Genomic DNA, 20340 nt, shown 5'->3' with positions numbered 1-20340 from the left:
AGCTGGAGACACTGATGACGCACCGCTACATCAGAAATGATGCATAGCAGCATCATCTTTCATTAACGCCTCAACTGAGCACTAATTGTTGCCTCATTCTCTTTGAAAGTAAAGTCAGCATTTTATCTTTCATCACTTTTTCCATACAGACTTTGTGTACAATCAATAAACCGAATTTGTGAGAGGGTAGTGTGTCAGTATTTGTGTGCAGCACTCGATCAAACAAGGCCCATACTACTCATTAAGTCTACAGAGTATTAGTAAAAGCACAGAGAGGTCTGAGAGAAGCAGAGTGAGTAAGAGCGGCAGGTTTTTGATCAAAGGCTGACGATACTATACTAGAGGGAGATTACCATCACTCAGGGAGGTGGGAGGGTTTGGGAAAGAGAGGGTGGGAGACAGAAAAGTAGAAGGGATAAAGTGAATCAATGTGAGAGAAAAAAAAGAGAGGCGAGTCAAAGTGAGAGAAGGAGGGTAAAAAGAAAGAGGTAGTTAAGGGAATGAAAGAGGGGCAGGCTTTTGATCATATGTAACAATACCCAGCTGTGTATGGTGGTATATTGTTGCATCACTTTTGCTTCACAAAGGAGTGACTGAAAGATATGAGTTCTACACAAACTGCAAGTATTCCCTAGTAAGATCTCTGTCTCAAACGCACACACATACACACGTGCACACACAAAGATATTCTGCAAGGCAACCATTCTGTGGGCTCAGACTTGCTATGTAAATTCAATGAGCTCTGCCTGCTTGCTTGGATTTAACACCCTCTTACAATGAAAATGTGGCAGGTGTGCAGACATGTGCTTTCATGTCTATGCCCGGTGCTGCTGCAGTCAAGTAAGAAAGCAGGTGTTAAAGAGCAGTGCAAGGCTGTGATCACCATGCTGCAAGGTGATTTTCTTCGCTATCATTCGCGTGGGATGCTATATGGGACCATTTATGTAAGAACATTGCTCACAAGTAATTAACTGGTTGTCGGCATTCACAAGATCGGGGACCTCCTGGAAAAACAACAGAATGAGTCTTTTCACCACATGCTACAACACATCACATGCATGCTTAAGTGATGAAGATCTTTGGTAGCGAAGTACATTGTGTGACACCCAACACTTACACTGACTACTAGTCTGTGATCACAAGTGACAGTGTAAATCATGATCCATCCCAAGTAGTAGCTGAGAATGAGAACTTTTACAACAGTGATAAAGAATCAGCTCGACTTGTAATCAGACATTAAACCACTTTATTTGCAATATTTGTAACATGGAAAACTCTTGAAATTTGTTCATTTAAGAGTTACTTGTTTTAACTGATCGTTCTCGCTGTTGACATTTTAACACCACTCATAGCTTATTACATAGCTTGCACTTAAATTTGACTGATATTTATAAAAAACGTTTGACAGTTAAGAAAGCGTTAGTCTTTTAGTCCCACCCTAAAATATTCATAACAACAAAACTCGTGAATGCATACAGTTAAGATGAGATATGCTTTAACATCTGTAGGCATCATGTCATCTTGTGTTGAAGACCTGTGTGTTACTTCTAAGCACCTGAACACATTCAACTAATTTGTAAAAGGGGAAATTAACCTGGACAAGAGGACTTGGGCAGTGACCTATCTCACAGTGTAATGGAAATTGAGTGCTGCCATAATTTGAATGGTTTGGTCATGCTTCATACCTACACTGAATTTTATAAACCGCAAGTACTTTTTTCACAAGTAGACAAACAAGCCAAAATACAAAACTTGCTTTAATAAAAGAATCATTTAAGTATTGTTACAGCTATAGTATAGCAAGAATGTGTTACTACAAGGCTTTCTGAAATGCCTGCTCTGTTTTTTCCCTTTGTTTTCAAATTAAACATTTAGATATTTGAATGCAGCCCAATTTCATCAACGTTTTCTAATTATTTTTTTTTATAAGTGCTTACAAGTAACACAATTATAAAAGAGCAATTTTGTTTCCTCAATTTGAATTCAGCTGTAGTAGTTAATATAATGTAACTAAATCTTCCATCTGGAAGCTGCTAAACACACAATCTTACAGTATGGAGTGGTGCTTGACCAGAACATACTTTAGGGATTTGTCCATTTTGAGGGGTTTTTAAGGAAGACATGGGAATGACAGAAATTCTCTCAAACAGTTTGCATATTTTCTCCTTTTCTTTGTCATGCCAGCTGATGTTTCTGCCAGCATTTGGTGCAGACCAAAGGAGAATTTACTTGTTACTCTGACTCATCAGACGCTATTTACACTCTATTGTATTGATTAAATAATAATTTAATACTGAGACACAAAACGGTTAGGGAAAAAATAACCAGAGGGATGAGATCAGCTTTCCAGAGAAGTCTTAGGAATGACTTTTGAGCTACAGAAAACCTTTCGTCATTTCACACTTTAAGATGTGTTTTTCCTCTGTCAAGCTGCTGTCGGCGCCTCCAACCTCCTCCTCACTGCCCTCATTCCACCTTGACAAACAGACACACAAAAATTACAGATACACATCTCACAGCATTGTCACAGGAGCGCCAGCAAACATTTAGGCGCTTACAAATAGAGGATATTGCAAAGATGAACACCAAACCTAGAGGGTGAAAATTGAGGCCAGACATCACGTCAAGCCAAGGACTCAACAGTGAGCTCAATGCATCAGCCAGTATGAGTGTGTGTACATTTTTATTCGTTGCCAAAATGACAAGCCTTTAAGTGATGTCCTCACATACACACAAGCATTAACAGGCGCTGCCCGCCAACCTATGTGCACCCACACATACAAATACACGCTGGTACCCACTGCATCGCAGATTGTAACTGACAGATGAGTCACTTTAGACAGCCCAGTGAATCATGGTAAGGCAGTTTTTATAGCTGTCACACTTGTTTTCTGATGCCTCTTCATCCATCTCAAAACTCATGTGACCATCTTAAGAGCAATGAAAGAAGAGATGAACGTGCAACCTCATACAGATTGTCTGAGTCCCCCACTCCCCGGTGCAATCGCTATTTTTTAACTGTCTTCCTTCTCCATTCTCGCTCACGTCAACTCCCTGCTCCCAGTCTTTCTCCTCTCCTTTTCCTTTTTTTCTACCTGTCTCTTTTACCCCTCATTTCATCTCCGTCACATCATTGACGCAACCCTTCAAACTGTAATGACAGGCTTTCTGTACTTGGCTTAGCTGTGCAGAAATACCACCCTCTAAGAACCCAAGTGTAAAGCATAATGCAAAAGCCCCTGCGTCCCTTTCAGATAAAGAACAAATAACCTGGAGAAACTCGTCACAGCTGGAGAGATCTTAAGCAGTGCAGTGTGATCTCATGATAATTTCTGGAGATTTCTGAATAAAGCAGCTCAGACCGGTTTTGTTAGCACTGTATAAAAAATTGAAAAGGAAGGAACAGCTGCAGAGTCCTACTATGCGAGTTGCCTACGGGGCTGGTTAGAGGGTTGGAAAACAAGGAATGAAGTGATAAAAAAAAGTACAAAAATGCTCTCCCCAGTTCTATACCTGCAAAGATTCCAAAGAGAAACACCACAGCAGCTTATATGCGGTTTATAAAAGATTATCTGCGCTTAGCTTCAACTTTAAATAGTTTAAACAGAGGCCCAGGAAAAGTTCTCTGCAGAACAAAGGAGATTAAGTAGATTTTACTGTGACCTCGACAGTGTACTCGAATGTTTGGAGAAAAATGGGCAACAAGCCGGATCTCAGATCTGTGCACACTAAAGCCAGGTCACACATTTCAATAGACTGCTTGTCCATGCAAGTTAGAATAACATGTCAGCACATACAGACATAACAACATTCGTTCCCCCACCCCCCAAAAAATGTTCCAAAATTAATGGTTCAGGTTCATAAAAACATTGTGGTTTGGATACTTTAAAGGTTTTTTTTTTAGACTAGTGTGTCTTTGCTATCAGGGTTAACCACTTGTTTAAAGTAATGAAATATCTGAAAAATAAACAACTACTGGTAACCAATTTTCATACTTGAACTCTACAGTGTTGTGAAAATCAGGTCAGAACATTGTCCTCGGTTGTTCTTTCTCACATTTACAAAACAGGAGATCCGCCACTACTGGAAATACTCTATTTAGACGATGGAGATGGCTGAACACACACTGTAAAAACGATAACTAGCAATTGTTGATTTCACTAAAGTTTTTAAATTAAACTGACTTAGAAATAAAACTTTCCATTTACAACCTAAAAAAGCTTGTCTACCCAACAAATTTCTTTCATTGTTGTCCTAACTAAGATTTTCTAGACAGCATAACAAAGATTATCAACTTTTGAGCAGAGTTTCTGAGTCAAGTTGGGAACCAGTGGGAAACCCCGTAGATGACTGGCACATGTGGTCTGAACAAGTTTGAACTAAACCAAACGGACTTTCAACTGAGCTTGAGCAGACCTGAGCTGTGTGATAGTGGTTTACCATGTGTTCTAGACTAAAAACCTCCTAAGAAAATTTGAACCATCGTGGCTAGATTTGGATGTAAAATGCAATTTTTCGACCATTGAGGATTTTCACTTCTGCAGTTTTGGACAGGTGCTGGAGCTGCCGACCATTTACCCTAGCAGGTAAGCTAACTACATGTGTTATTAAGATTTTCTACAAGCGCCTAGGCTGCATCCTCCTGAGGACCCGGGAGGATGGAACTAGTAAAACACTGAAAAAGGCCAACTATAGCATTTTTAAGTTATCTAAGTGACTTAATTGACCCCCCCCCCCCTTGGCTAGCTATCGAGCTGGTGGGTAACAGACGTCTCCGAAAGCGTCGGAGCACTTTTGCAAATATATGTTGTCTTAATAAACTGAACAGATATTAGCAATTTACACAGCTACATTAACGCCTGAAAATATCTTAAAAGTTTATTTTGTGACCCAGAAAGAGTAATATTAAAACTAATTCCACAGATAGAATTTGCACATGCGCAATAAGGATCGGGGAGTCCGATCCGTAACTTTTTTCTCTCGTTTTTTTTCTACATTATATTGAAATGTTTCAATATTGCAAACATTTTAAGAGATGCTTATTATAAGGAGGACGTATTTCTCGGACGCATTTAGAGGAGTCCACTATGAATTTGGGCAGCCTTCGTCGCGCCGCTGTGTCGTAATCGGGCTACAAGCAGCCTCTGAAGGTTTTAGCTCAGAGAAAGACTTCAGTAGATTCATTGCTGGACATCTCTATAATGACTTTACTGTGAAATGGGAAAATGTTGTATTTTGTTTCTTTCGAAGGCAAAAACAAGAAGATGTTTACTTTATAATAAACTTATTAGTTATCTTAGCTAAATTTTATTTTCACAAATGCAAATACAGTAACAAAAAACCTAATTTTAAACATTACTATAATGATGTTTTATGTTACATAAAATTGATTAGTGGATCACTTAACAAAAAGGCTATGAAAACTATTACCATTTGTAGTAATTACAAATTATTTGAATGTATGTAATTCTTTGTATTACACCCCCTGGCATATGTTAATTTTGTTCTGATTGTATACATGTTCTGTATACTGTTTCTTAATAAAGTTTAATATTTAAAAAAAAAAAAAGGTTTTAGCTCAGAGTAGTGGCCAGCGCAAAAAGTAATGTTTAATGTTAAACACTCTGAAATTCAGACAGACATCACTAAATGACGGTATCTCACACTGGCTTTTTACAGCACTTCTGCCATGGTAAAACTTATTAGCTTATTACCCGTTTTGTAACCAGTTTCAATGTTATCTTTGCATGAAAACGTTATGTTAACCTTGACAACAAACTGGGCCAAGCACGCGTTGTCATGGAGACTCTTTCATGGGTCGGTGTAGGATATGTGCGCCAATTATATGACAGTGATATAAGTAACTTGCATATTGTCTAATATTTGTCTAATATTGTTTTTTCACTTTTTCAATAGTCACCGTTTATCCGGTGCAGCACTGTTACTTTAAAGTAATGTTTAAAGCTGACTTGACAGTTTGTCAGCTGGTGTAAGATTGCCTAATGTACTGTAAGTTAATTGTCACACGCAAATTAAAGTTGTACTTCATGCTCTGTATTATAAGATTGCTACATTTTCAGAGCTTTTTACATAGTGGGGAAGGAGACAATATTAAAGGAATGATTGTGTGTTGCTGATGTATACTGTGTTACAGATAGTATTAATTTTTCTATAGTTATTGCATTTTTTTATCATAGTAACAAAAAAATGTTTGAATTCAAGCTTGCATTTATGTTACATGTCATGTATGTTATCAATCATATACTTGATATAGTAGACAAGTGGTCATATGTAAGTTAATATGATTCCTTACATATTTTTTTCATGATGTCTCTGGTTTTGGCTTGTTGATGCATTCAGCTCCTGCATCTATGGATTCCTTCTGTGTGTTAGATATGGATGTTTTATCCCATTGCAAAAGTGCTTTTGGCAAAATTGACTATGTCTCTTGTGTTTCAGGGGTGGAGTTCATGCAGTGCCGATTTTGCAAATTCACAAGCTCCAGTCAAGAGACTCTTTTGAAACATTTCCGCCTTCATCACGGACAAGGTGCACATTGGCCATGCATTCACACAGACTGTGTATGTGTATTTAAAACACCTGGAGCATTACGATCACACCTCTCAAGGTCACACTCAATAGTAAAAATCCACAAAAATTCCACATTTCAGTGTGAACATAATATATATTTGCATATTGATACTGTTTTTTGTGGAGGGTGTTTCTATTCCTGTGCAAAATGTGTATTCATGAGAGATTTTTGAAGTAGGTTTTGCGGTTGATAACACAGTCAGGCATATAACATGGTGCAGACTGTACAAGGCAGCTACCCAGAAATTTTCTGTGCTGAATAAATGGCAATATTTTGGTTATTGTCTTGTTTAGATATCTGAAGAATTTCATCGGATCACAAGCAAAGACCTCCTGGGGACGTTCAATGCATCCCTGGACAAATTTGTGCCTGGCCTGCTGAAACTATACCGGTCTAAGAAGGGAGCTCTTGGTGAGGAGATGGAAGACATCTTGGATAAACTTGATGAACAGGTAAGTGCTCCTTTACCTGACATTTTTAGAAGAGAGTATACCTTTGTCATAACAGAAAAAAATGTTGGCTTCAGCCAAAACACATCAATGGAAATGAATGTCATCAGTCATTACTTTGTTTTTATTTGGCGGTATTTTATTTAATTTGTAAAAAGAAAGTAAAATTGTTAAAATGGTGTTTTGTTTTTTTAAGTTTTACATGTTGCTGGGCCTGATCTGTATTTTATTTTCATTACTATAAGAGTTCTGATTTTGCATTGTGTGTAGGTACACCACATTACTATACTAATTTAAATGTCTGTTTTCCACTGAATACTCTTTAGACATCTGACATTGTGTCCCACCAAAAGACAGCAGCACTGAGAGGCCTGCCCATTTTCCTCGGAGAGGATGCAACACAGGTTTTCCTGAAGTGCTTAGTAAGTACAAAAAAGTAATGCAAGAAAAACTAGTTGCTATGAGATGTTTTTAAAAGATGATTTAATCCAAAATGGAAATGTACACTTCCTCAGTGCAGTCCAGATAATTTTATGGTGAGGATTGCAGTTGTCATAACTCTCGCTGCTTTTTTTTCTGCTGAGGAGCACCTGGGCATTGTTAGCGGGTGTTCAACAGCAGAAAATATTTTTGTACAAAACTCATCACAAGGTTGGTTGGTGAAAGATATTGTGCCGTTAATTAAAGGAAAATAAGCTTTTTCTTTTTAAAACCTCCATGAGTCAAATGAGCATCATGGTATAGAGGTTAAAGTTAAGATCTTTAGAAATGTATTTTGTCTTTAATTTTTCTTAGCTTTCAATAATTCATATTTTACTTTTCTTCTCTTCAGGACACTGACATTTTGGAACCAGTGTTGAACGGTGCATCAGTTGCCATCCTCACCATCCTGCAAGATGACGATGCCGATACGTCTGTGCGAGAACAGGCTGTTGTGTTGGAAGGGGACATCGTGCTACATAACATTCCAGACCTCTCTACTGCCTTGGCATACCTCTTTGGCCTTCTGTATGCCCTCAACATTGATTATCCAAAGCAGATGAGTTTACCTTTGAAGCAATTCAGGGCATCTTTTTTGAACTCGGTGGCTCTCGATGCTCACAGCGCACAAGGTCTCTAAAAACAAAGCTTTTGCTGTGACTGTTAACGGGGAAGCCAGACATGAGTTTAACTTGTTCTTAAACATGTTCAAGTGCATTGTAGAGTCATGTAAAAAACAAAACAAAACCCAGTAGTTCAACCCCTTTCCCTCTATATAATCGTTCATTTTACCTGATAGTTCACTGTTCATTGATGGTAACATTTCTAATAACTTTTGACTTCTGTAGTTCATCATAGTGAGCCCATGTAAAATGTCAATGTCTGGGTACAAAGGCAATTGTTTGTTGCACTACCCTATTTAGTGTGCAATAGTTAAGTTAAGCTTTTACAGGACAGTCAGGGTGTGAACGTGAATGACTAAGCTGCTGGACACTTTTCTTTTTTTCTGGACTCTGGAATTTTAATGTCTCTGCTGGGGTGCTCAAAGCACCCTAAAGAAACTGGCAACACGTTTTTTTCTGTTTGTTTGCTTTTTTACAGAAATTCACCCCACTGCCCATGACCTTCTGAAATATACTGAAAGCACTGTTGAAAAAAATAAATACGTTTTTACATAACATTCAGTTGTGCTTTGTTTTATTCTATATCTGTTTGAGTGTTTTTTCAAGTACGATAACAGCATACATTTTTCTTTATTAATATTGGTAAATTTTCAACTCACTGGAGTAAGAATTGTATGATTATTCAACAAGAATATCTGTGTTTGGTGAATTTAGGAATACATGGCCTTGGAGGGAATGATTGTATGTTAATTCAACAGGAATATCTTTGTTTGGTGAAGGCAGAAATACATGGCATTGAAACCAGAATTTCTTTGTTAGACTTACAGGATTATCCTAATTAGGTGAACAAGTAGATCCAAGTTGGCAGAACATGAAAATATTAGTTAAGTCAACTACAGTTGGCAGAAGTTGAGAAAACTCAAAAATCTCTTGCATCATGTTGCCTTGAAATTTTAAGTTTTCTCAACTTTTTCTTTTTTACAGTGCAGGAGGCAGGATACAGGAGGACCACCTTCCAGCTGTGAATTTCCTCGACTTTTCCCAGCACTGTTTTCACTACTTCATAATGGACATCATCAGGTACATACAGGTTACAGATTAACATACAGCACACCTGTGTTTAAAAAGAATTGGGGGTTAATGATGACAACACTCAATTTTAATTTTTGCTGAAAAGAAAATGTCTATCATTCTTCTTAGGAGAATAGTCTTTGCTGGAAAAAGGTGGAATTCCCCCTTTGGTTTCAGGGCAAATTACTGCTTCAAGAAGCTGAACCGTGTGTATCTCAGAGTCTAGCAAGATTAAGATTGAGAATGAGAAAAAACAAACAGGCTGCAAAATATCTTCACATCCCGAGCCACCTTAGAGGTCAACTGCTCCTTTAGACTGATAGCAGTCAGCTGGGGTAGTGGGTATTTGATTAGTAAGCCTTCTGGATGTCCCTCTGCAGGGATATGCAAGGTATTTGGAGGGAATATCTGGCGTGGGATTGGAAAGACTCCAGGGTCACCTTGCTATTGTGTTCTCAATACAGGCATGGGTAAGCGGAGTTAAACACTGGATGGAGTATATTAAGAAACTACACCATTATCTACAAAGAAAAATAGCATTTTTGTATCTAGAAAGCAGTAAAAGAATTGGTGAAAAATGACAGCTTCCCTTAAAAATATATTTGAATAATCCATGGGTTTGCTCTAACGTCTAATTACAGTAATATAACACAAGGAAACAGCTGTCTTGTTGCTTGATATCCCCTGTCTTCTTTTGGCAAGCTCTCTTGTAGTCACTAATTTGCTGTGTGATGAGCCAATGGAAATGTTTGACCACATTGATTAGCAGTGACGTACCGTATCTGATGATCTCTTTGTCAAGCTCACAAGAGGTCAGTCACGTCAACTGTTGCCACCAGTGAATAAATTTCTGCTTTCAGTATTTTTTTAAATCTCTGTTGCTATTACCACTTTCACTTCCACCATCACCTGTCACCTGTCACCCGTCTCCCTCTCCTTTCATCTCTTTCTTTTTTCCCTCTCAGCCCAAATCTGTCACAACGGGACTGAACAGACTCACGCGCAGGCTCTAGGTCTTGAAAACACAAGAGTCTTTATTACAACACACCAGGTGATCTATTTACAAAGGTGTTGGGGAAAGCCAGGTTCCGGGGGTCCACACACAAACGGGAAAGACGCCGAAAGTCACACACACACTCCGTCCACTCCTCACGCTCCTCTTCACACTCCACAGAAAGCACGATGGCTTACTCCACTCCTTGCACACTCGATCACTCAGGTAACACAGGGGTTGGTCCAGGGAATCTGTACACAGTGACACGAAGGGATTACAAAGGAAGATCACTGAGAAAACACTCTAAAGTTAACTGAGCTGGGGTTACACTGACGAGGGTCGGCAACGGTCCAGCGACGAGAAACACAGGGCTGCCATCTTATAAAGGAGCTGGAACACTCTCGTGATGAGCCACAGGTGCGTGATCGCGACCAGGTGTGTGGGCCAAGGGCAAGAGCCCACAGGTGAGCTCCGCCCAGGCAGAGGGAGGAGGGAAAGAGGGGGAGGGAGAGAGCAGGAACAAAAAAAGAAAAGAAAAACATATGTAGCCATACTGAGCCGACCGGGTAGGCACAGGGACCCTGACAAAATCAGTCCTCTAATTGAATAATTTATTAGGTGGCTGGCCCAGAATCTTTTACTTGTCTGGATATTAAAAATACAAAGAGAGAGAACAACTGAAGCACAGAGAGACACCCCTAAGTAAGATTTAAAGAAAAGGTGATTTGGACAGTGGTGTGGATGCTGGAGGAGAGATCGATGACATGATCAAGAATTGATGGCAAGAAGATGGGAGAACTGCAGCAAAGGAAACAATTAATCGCTAGTTAAGATGAAGTGGGAAGGGAAAGCAGAGGGGCAATGCGATGATAACAACTGATTTGCTTGGGGTAGTATCACCGGGGCAGAAAGTTATTCATTATTTTATGCAGGAATTTGCATCTCACAATAAAACCAAATTTTAGTTTGAAACATACGAACATATTGCTCTCTTGCAAAGTGCAGAATTTCTCTAAAGCAAGAACAGCAAAACCTTTTGAAATAAAGTAGCTTCAGTGACTCAGCAATTTTCTTCTGCGTCCATATCGACTCAGCATTCTTTAGGCACGGTAACACAGGTGATCGAAAAACAAATCTCCTTTAAGTGTTAGAAGACCTTGTGGTAATAGCTTTCATCTATCCAGAAAATGCACAAAGCCGTGGAGCCCTGGCTCACTCTTAAGTTGTCACATACAGATGCTCGGGGAGGACCATTTACTGTCACATTTTAACAAACTGGGTACCCTTTAGTGGCATTTTCATGGTCTTTTCCTAAGAAGATTATTTTGTATACAGTATACATCAATGGACCCATCAACCAAACAGATATTTTTCAATACTTTTTTCTTTTATCTCCCTCACCTGTCTCTTTCTAAAATATGTCTGTGAAGGTTCTCAGTCATCCAGGTCATTGTAGTCAAAGGAGCTTCAGTTTTGAACTGAAGAAGCTTCTTGGATGAGAGGTGAAACGTCTTCAAGCAACTTAAAGAAGTCCAGACGCTTTTCTTTACAAGCTCCTTTGACTCTTTCTAAGATACTTTTCAACCAGTTCTCCAGCTTTTCTCATCACTCTTTCCTTCTCACTGTCCATCTCTCTTTCACTCTGCCATATCTTTTAGTCTCTTTACCTATGTGTCTCTCACTTCCCTATCTCTGGCTCTCTCTGGCTCTGTCCTGCCTCACAGTCTTCCCTCAGGCCTGGCTTGTAGTTTTCTGTCCATCAGCACTTTGGGGAAAAGTAGAGAGGGAAAAGATGAGAAGGAGTGAGTTCAGGGCCTTGGGGCCTGCCGACAAAGCACCACAGAGGCATCAGGAGAGGCGAGAGGAAAGTCTGAAGAGCGAGGCCAGCAGAGGAGTGGAGACCTTACGCTCCTAAATGCCTGGGCGTTGACAAATGGCTGTCTAATGACCCGAGATTAACTGGCTGAGAGGTCAAGATGAAAAAAAAGGACCGCTGAAGATGGAGGAGAGAAAAATAGTGAAAAATTTCACAGAGAGAGAAAAAGTGAGTGACTGAGAGTGAGATGAATAGGCCTCCCTCCTGGACATAAAGAACCTCCAGCTGCTGGCTGAAGACTGTTAGCATTATGTCTGAGAAGGTTCTCAGTCATCCAGGTCATCTGTTAGCATTGTAAGCAGGAACGAGATGGATTGCAGTGTTGGTCTTGTTTAGGTCTTTCTCAAGTTCAGCAGTCAGAGGTAGTTAGCTCATAGATCTGACAGAGACAAAGACTGCTTTGTAGTTTAGCCTAAACACTATTTGAAAATGGAATGGCTCTAATATGCAAGCAACAAACTCTGGGACTCAAAAAATGAAGCCAGCACGGAAGTGCCAAAATCTACAGTTCCTCTATTGCTACTTGAAGCTAGCTCAAAAAGAAGCCAGTCCTTAATGACTTCAGTGTCTCGTTTAAAATTGATGCTTACTGTCAGAGATCTGGCCACGTCGACTGACACATAATCTCAGTCAGTGAAGTTGATCTTTGGATGATGGTTAGGGCAAAAAAAAAAAAAAAAGAACAAAAATACTTGCCATGCAGTTAATTGTACTAACAGACCGTCCAAGAAGTCTGTGCTCAAGTTCTGAAGAATGACATTCTCATATTTATTTGTTACTTAGCCTTAATTAGCCAGTTTCTGTGTGTGCTGTTCTAGCCAAACCTGCTAGTATTAGTGTTATTCCACTCTCTAGTCCAAATGCACTTCCTGCTCCAAAAAATTAAAAAAAAAAACGCTAAAGTTGAGGTTTTTAAGAAACAGGGCTTGGGACACATTACTGTGGGCTTTTATGAAAGTGGTCTCTTACATAAAAATATCTTGAGTTGGCTTGCTACAGTATGCAATGTTTATCCTAGTTTTAATATTTAATGTTTCCCTTTTTCCCTGTTCGTTTCATATGATCACGGAGCACCACAGCCCTGCATCGTATTGAACCCAACAGCATGATTATAGTGTGAAATATGCTCATGACATCTATGCTATAGTTCACAGCTACAGTTAGATACACTAGCTTATATGTGGGTAAAATATATATATTTCTTTGTCCTTGTCCTAAAGCTGCTTCACTTTTTTCAAATTAATTGTTTTTTCTGTCTGCACTTCTTCTTCCTGCGTGTTTGTTGTACCTGTGCATGAATGCCCATTCTGTTCAGCACAGAGAGAGGTACAGACACCATTTTGTTGACCCAGGCTGATAAATTATTTAATGCAGTTACAACCATCTGTATAGAGGGAGTCAGAGGATAGTGCCAGATAAGAAAGCTCAGGGATTTTGGGTGTATTACAGAGGCATGCACAGGGCCTTTGACCAATGCGGAGCAATGTGACCTTACTTAGTGTACATTTTTGGCTCGAAATAACTAAAATCTATGCGTGCGTGGCTTTGTGTGCATGTCTGTGTGTGTGCAGGATATCTATGCTATAAGAGCCCTCAAATCTCCACTGGGAATAGAAAAGGCCGTGGACAGGTGATGATTGCTCCTGGAAGGCCATGTTTGTTTCCCCAAACTGTCAGTATTTTCACAAACCCATATAAGTTGCCACTGAGCTGAATACTGAAGTTATGAATGCTTGGAGCATATAAATAATCTGAGAAAAACACCACGGGTCAAAAGTAAACAGTTTTAATGTAGACAGTCTCATTGACACATGGTTACTCTCGAATGTATTAATAATAATAGAATGTAATCCTTTCACATTAAGTTTTCCATTTCAGGGGCAGAGCCCACATTCAGCTCTGTCAATAAGTCTTCGTGCTGCAGTGGCGCCCTTGGCGCTGCGTACAACAGAGCTATTATTTCTGGGACAAAGGTTTCTGCAGTCAGCAAGAAGCCTCTGAAAATGACAGTCTGGCTCTCTAAATGTACTCTAACATGAGTTTAAAGCACAGCACTTAAACATACATAAAGCAGGCTGGAGCATTTTCCCTCTCATTCATGCCGAATGGAACAAAAAGTACAATGAACTGGATTCCATGAAAAATATCACCCTTTCCCATTTTCTTTCCTGTTTTCATACTGTGCTTATGCTGAAGTTGAATGAATCTGAAAATCAATGACAAAGTCAAATATTAATCAAGAGGCACACAATAATTGCAGTTATAGTTTTATCCAGCTTTTTCATCATTCGTTAATTCAGTATTTGATACCAGTGTGTTATATATGACATATGATCTCATCATAATCTTGGATTTAATATTTGTTATAATTACTTTTTGATTGAATTTATTAGATATTTAAATAGCGTAAATGAAATGTTTTCTGGTGATTTACAGTACAACTTTCAGTTTGAGCTACAACTGCAGTGTTACAGTGTATCATTACGTGGAGTTGTAGAGCATGGGTGACTTTCTTTGTTCCTTCAACAAATGGAGCGAAGCCTGTGAGTGAATTCAGGCGGACAACTTGAGCTGTGCTGCATCATTCACACTAACCCCTCCACGAACACTGCATCAATCCCCAATTTTGATTTGTATCACGTTTGCTTTGAGTCTAAACACCAAACTCCACCTGAATTCTGCTGCAGTAATAAATCGATCATTTCAAACATGACTTGATTCCCTGAACTATTGTTGGAGAGCTCTGACTCACTTCCCAACATCTGTCATGTGTAAAATCAGACAATAAGATTGGTTGAATATTTTTTTGATGAGTGATGTGTATAAAAAGTGTTTGTGCTTCTCTTCAGAAACCTGATCACGTACATTGTGATGCAGCTGCATGATTAAGTTTCCAGAGCTGCAACTACCATTGGAAGCATAAATGAGACAGGTGGACAATGCTCTTTAGATAATGATCCTTGGACTGAAGTCATTATAACAGGCCCACAGTTTTGAACCAGGAATTGTCTTTCTCTGAGGAAACATTGCTAACCACAGCACCAAATTCCACCCACTCCCTCACTCATTACTCTTCATTGCACTTTTATTTATCTTTTTATTTATTTATTTTAAAAGTGATGCAATTTAAGCCAAATTCAAAACGTGATGCTTCTGTGTTAACAATGGCCTGCGTTTTTCAGGGCCACCTGTTCCACAATTCAGGCTCTTGTCATTTGTGGCTCTATACAAGTACTCCTCAGCATTAACTATCCCCCAAACAAGCACCTCCCACCTGTGCTTTTCCACAGAACAAGTGCTCCTGAGTGGTTCCTGTCAACAAAATAGCCACCTCACAGTGCAGAGGTTACAGGCGACAAGTGCCCTGGGGGTGGCTGCTGCAAATCAAGCCCTGCTGGGATATATCTATTTATAAAGAGAGCCAGATAGAAAATAAATAAAAAAATTTTTTTTTTAAAGTGTCCCTCACTGGTGTGTGTACATAAATCAAGGGTCCCTCACTGGTAATTGTGTACAACAATCACCCCTTAGCTGTTCCTGTCTAAGAATTAAGTGCTTCTCTGAGTCTGTGCTGTGAGAAAACAAGGACACTTCTCCTTGCTCTGCACAATAAGTGGCCTTTTCTTAACCAGTTCTACACATCAAGTAGTCCCTCAGTCATAAATGTCCAAAGATTACAGCAAGATTTAATTTTAATAGTGCAGTTTCTTTTAGTTTCTGTTTTTGGGTTTCTGCTGCTGCATTGCACTTGAACTGGAATTCAAGCACAAAATGTCTCAAACACCTACTCCTGGGATTCATCATAGCAGAAGACATTTGAGATTTCTCTCTACACAATAAAGTATGATCCTGCTTATTTTCTTGTGAGTAAACACTGATTACATTAGGTAGAGCAACATGGATAGTTCACAAATTTAGATTTTGAAGAGGAAAATAACGCAAAACTTTGTTTATCCGTTGATGTATTAATTTAGAGAAGTTTGTAGGTAATTTAATTAATTGATCCTTTCAGTTATAGAGTATTTGTGTAAAACCATGACAATATTAAAAAGGTGCTTGTATGTTAAAAAGAATGAGACTATGTTGTGCATCCAAAAAACACATTGGATTACGTAAATAAATGAAACAAATAAAGTAGCAGATGTTTTTAAGTGCTGTTAACCTTTAATAGCTCTTCATACAGAAACACTGTTTCCACTGTCCCACAGTGCTTATACAACAAATGCTATTCAGGTGTACCTGGAATGTAAGAAAACAAGGACCCCTCAAAGAGTGTTCTGTAAAACAAGTGCTCAGCAGCAATGTTTGTCAGCAAAACAAGCACCCCTCTGCTGTTGAGGTTATAGATGACAAGTGCCCCTCAGGTGTGGCTGTCTGAAAATCAAGCGCTCCTCAGTAGCGTGCTGGGGACTGTCTGTGTCTTTAATTGCTTTGAGCTGTCAACTCAGTGGTAAACTGAAAGGACCCAATTAAATCCCACAGACTGGTCTCTGTGAGCAACTGTGAGTGCAAACATGTGTGTGTGTTTGTGTGTGGGAAGATAGGCTGACACCGAAGAGCTTTCATATAGCTCCCAGCAGATTGTAAGCGAATTTTTAGTGGTGTCTTGTCACCATCTGTGGCCCTTGGTGTGCATACCTGTGTGTGTGTATGTGTGCGTGTGTGTGTGATGTGTGTGAGTTGTAATCAGTGTTCACATGTTTTTTAGCCCCTATATTGGCACCAGCAGGAAAGCAATGCTCTTTCTCTCGTGCTCCATCTCCAGCTTCCTTATAGCTTTTGTGTGTTTTCATCCATTTTCATCTCCCTTAAAATGGAATGGCCAAACAATTTAGATTTGATTCCCTTTTTCAGATAAATTTAGATGATCTGCATCTAAATTTATCTGAACAGGTGAAAAGGGGACAATAACTCACAATGCATTGCATTGCAGCTGAACTGTAAATGCACTCAGAATCCCATCTTCTAGAAACTAAAATGCTTTTGGTCTAGTTCACTTTTTGGTCAGATCTTTGGCTGATGTTCTTACAAATGTAGAGTGTGAGCACAGTATTAACATAAAGGATCTCATATAGTTACAAGGTCACCAGTTTCAAACTTATAGTTATATTCTTTTTAGCATGCTAAAAGCTCCACATGACTCAACTACATAACCTGTGCAGCAGCCACTATCACTGATTTGAGATATATTTGATTTCTTAAAAAGTCTCGTAATTCTAGCTAACATTCATAATGACAGCTCTGGCTTTTGGGAATAGAAAGTGTGCTGACTTGGCAAATTCACATTGGACCAATACTGACACCCACCTCAGTATTGACAGGAACTACTGGGTAGCCTGAGGCAGTACTTGGGCCTTCCAAAGGTTGCACAGGTAGTCCGACTTCTCCAGGATGGCACATGAGTACGTTCTATTGCCAGAAGGTTTACTGTGTCTCCCAGCACAGTCTTTACATGGACGAGATTCAGACAGGCAGTTACTCTAGGAGAGCTGGACAGGACCATAGAAGGTCTTTAACCCATCAGCCCTGGCATCTGCTCCTTTGTGCAAGGAGACACAGGTGAGCACTGTCAAAGCCTTACAAAATGTCTTCCAGCAGGCCACTGGTGTGAATGTGTCTTACCAAAAAATCAGAAACAGACTTCATGCGGATGACTTGAGGGCCCGACACCCTCTAGTATGTGCATTCTGTCCACTGTGGCACCATGGAGCCCAATTTTCCATAGAATACTAAAATTGGTAGGTCCACCACTGGGCACTGTGCTTATGTAAGCAGGTTTACCCTGAGCACACATGAGAGACATGAAAGTGTCAAGAGAAGCCAAACCATGGACAGGTTTGGTCCATGGTTTGGTGGTGGGTCAGTGATGGTCTGGGGAGGACTATGCATAGTGGGACACAAAGACCTTAACAGGCTAGGCAACAGCACACTAACTGCCATTAGGCATCAGGATGAACTCCTTGGATCCATCGTTAGAGCCCACACTGGCTCAGCAGATAGCACTGGCCCAGTTCCTCCTGGTGCACGATAATTCTGTATCTCATGTGGGGAGAGAATAGAGGCAGCAGGTGAAGGAATTGACACTACTGACCAGCCCCTACGCTTGGCTGAACTAAATCCAATAGATCACTTGTGGGACATTATGTTTCAGTCCATGTGACATGGCTAGTTGGCACCTCAGAAGGTCCCTGGTCCAGATCTGGGAGGAGATTCCCCAGGACGCCATTCGTCTTCTCATTAGGAGCATTCATTGACACTGTCAGGCATGCATACAAGTTTGTGAGGCCCATACAAACTACTGATCACTATTTTGAGCTACAGCAATGAAATATTGGCAAAGTGGACTAGCCTGTTTCACTTTAATTGCTGGGGTATCTTTGAATTCAGCCCTCTGTAGGTTGTTAGTTTTCTGTTCCATAAAGCATTTGGCATCTGTTTGCTGTTTACACATTAACCAGGCTACATCAGTGTGGATATTCAGCAGGATTTTTCTTATTGAGATCTGATGTAATTTCATGTGTTCCTTCAATTTTTTGAAGCAATTTACATGATCCCATGATCTTTCCAGGTGCTGTTTTCATTCTTAATGTCTTCTTTTGTTGCCTGTACATCTATCCTACCTCTTTCTCTCATTCACTGTTTAAATCTTGAACATAAATAAAGGCTTTTTCCCAGTTTGGATTTGTGTTTGTCTGGCAAGTAACAATAGGTTGCTATCGGTGTAGATTGCACTTCCACATGACCTTTAAAGGGCAGTGGTTAAACAAAACGACAGTATTAATGCTATCAGTGTAGAAAGCTGCAATCTTCACAGTTTCTGTCTCCCTGTTTGCGATCCCTCTAACCTGTTGCCCCTCTATCTAGCATCACTGGCTAGACAACAACAGGAAAGTTATTGGGTGTCAGAGGTCATTCTAGCTGTGTTAATGGGGGTCAGACCAGGCATGCATGCTGACATGACCAAGTATACTTTCTCTTACACACAATATATTCACATAGAGACCTGTGTGTAAATGATCTTATAAACAGAGATGGAAATGTGAGCTTACTGCAATAGGCTGTCCATTCATTAAAAACAATGGTTCAGTAAAGAAAAATAAAGAGAAGAAACACAGCAGATGAAAAATACCAGGAAAGAATATGTGTGGAAAGGTGTCAGAGATGCTAAAGGGCCCTTAAAAAAGCAAACCAAGACAAGAAGTGGACAACAAAGAAAATAATCTAACAGGGAAAAAGCACAAACAAAAGCAAGCATAACAAAATCCAAGAACAAAGGAGACAAAAGAAAAGGAGATTGTCACAGCCTTGCTTGGAGAAATTGTTTTTGTTCCCCCCTTACATCTTTTCACAGCCTTGTTTCACTTCAGTAAATAAACTATCCATCATCGTTAGCCATCTGGCATCTTAGCCTATCAGAAGCTTGGTAAAGCTGTTACCGGGTGGCATAAGATGTGGCGGCTTGCCGGATAGGGCCAATTGCCTCTGAAAGATTACTCTTTAAAACAAGGGTGTACATGTGTATTATGTTAGCTGAGCATGCAGTGAGGGAGCCAGTATGATACTGATGCTCAAAAAGGAGAAAAAACATCTGAAGCAATCACAATGAATTAAACCATTAAATCTCACATTTAAGCTTAGAATGATACTTCACTTCCCAAGTGAAAAGTAGATGGTTGATGAGCATGTTTTGCTTGAGAGTGATTGCATGTTTGCATCTTTATACTCCAGTCCCATGTCTGCATTCCCCTTTGTGATAAAAATATAGATACTCACTGATGCTGTCAGGTGTTCAGTGTTACATTATGTTTGAGCAGCTGCATAGATGCCTGCAATATATGTGTGACATATATATATTCCTGCCAGCAACTACAGTCATATGTCAATTATGCATATATGCTATACTGCATATATACATTTGTCAATAACTAGACAGAGATGCTAAAGAACCTTTATTTAATTTTACATTATATTTGAAACCCATGAAATTAGTATCATATAATCAATGGAGCCATATACAAAGCCTCTTTTCCTGATACTGTTGCATACTTTAGAGCCTACTTTGTATTCTGCATTGATTTTTTTGGGTGTGTAAACCTCTTCCCCAGCCAGATCCATCTTATTCTCTGTTTACATATCTCTGTGTGACTGAGTTAATTCTCCAAGCTACAGGCACTGTGAAGGGAAAGCAAGATTGATAACTTTTGTTTGTCAGCAAGAGAGACACATGGCTTCATCGATGCTGACACTCACTGTGC

General features: G+C 39.6%; 1 protein-coding gene across 3 annotated transcripts; it reads left to right on the top strand.

Moving 5' to 3' along the window:
- The first annotated feature begins 4128 nt into the window (after positions 1 to 4128).
- On the top strand, positions 4129 to 9118 carry LOC308388229 (uncharacterized protein). Of its 3 annotated transcripts, none has more exons than XM_080868808.1 (5): positions 4129 to 4586; positions 6460 to 6549; positions 6886 to 7044; positions 7368 to 7463; positions 7874 to 9118. In XM_080868808.1, exons 3-5 carry the CDS (start codon positions 7012 to 7014, stop codon positions 8159 to 8161), a joined length of 417 nt encoding a protein of 138 aa, XP_080724934.1. In that variant the 5' UTR covers positions 4129 to 4586; positions 6460 to 6549; positions 6886 to 7011; the 3' UTR covers positions 8162 to 9118. The 3 variants fall into 3 exon arrangements, with proteins under 3 accessions (XP_080724934.1, XP_080724933.1, XP_080724935.1); XM_080868807.1 differs by having other exon boundaries at positions 6460 to 6581; XM_080868809.1 differs by having other exon boundaries at positions 6460 to 6628.
- Positions 9119 to 20340: the final 11222 nt, after the last annotated feature.

Source organism: Rhamphochromis sp. 'chilingali', assembly GCF_963969265.1.
Source record: "Rhamphochromis sp. 'chilingali' genome assembly, chromosome: 20".
NCBI classification, from domain to species: domain Eukaryota; kingdom Metazoa; phylum Chordata; class Actinopteri; order Cichliformes; family Cichlidae; genus Rhamphochromis; species Rhamphochromis sp. 'chilingali'.
This window is presented reverse-complemented; position numbering and strand designations above follow the sequence as displayed.

Excerpts from the sequence above, each read along its gene's own strand:
- LOC308388229 (XM_080868807.1), top strand. The coding sequence starts at position 6,471 with ATGCAGTGCCGATTTTGCAAATTCACAAGCTCCAGTCAAGAGACTCTT. Across the intron at positions 7,045-7,367 it reads TGGATAAACTTGATGAACAG|ACATCTGACATTGTGTCCCA; the intron begins GTAAGTGCTCCT and ends AATACTCTTTAG. Across the intron at positions 7,464-7,873 it reads AGGTTTTCCTGAAGTGCTTA|GACACTGACATTTTGGAACC; the intron begins GTAAGTACAAAA and ends TCTTCTCTTCAG.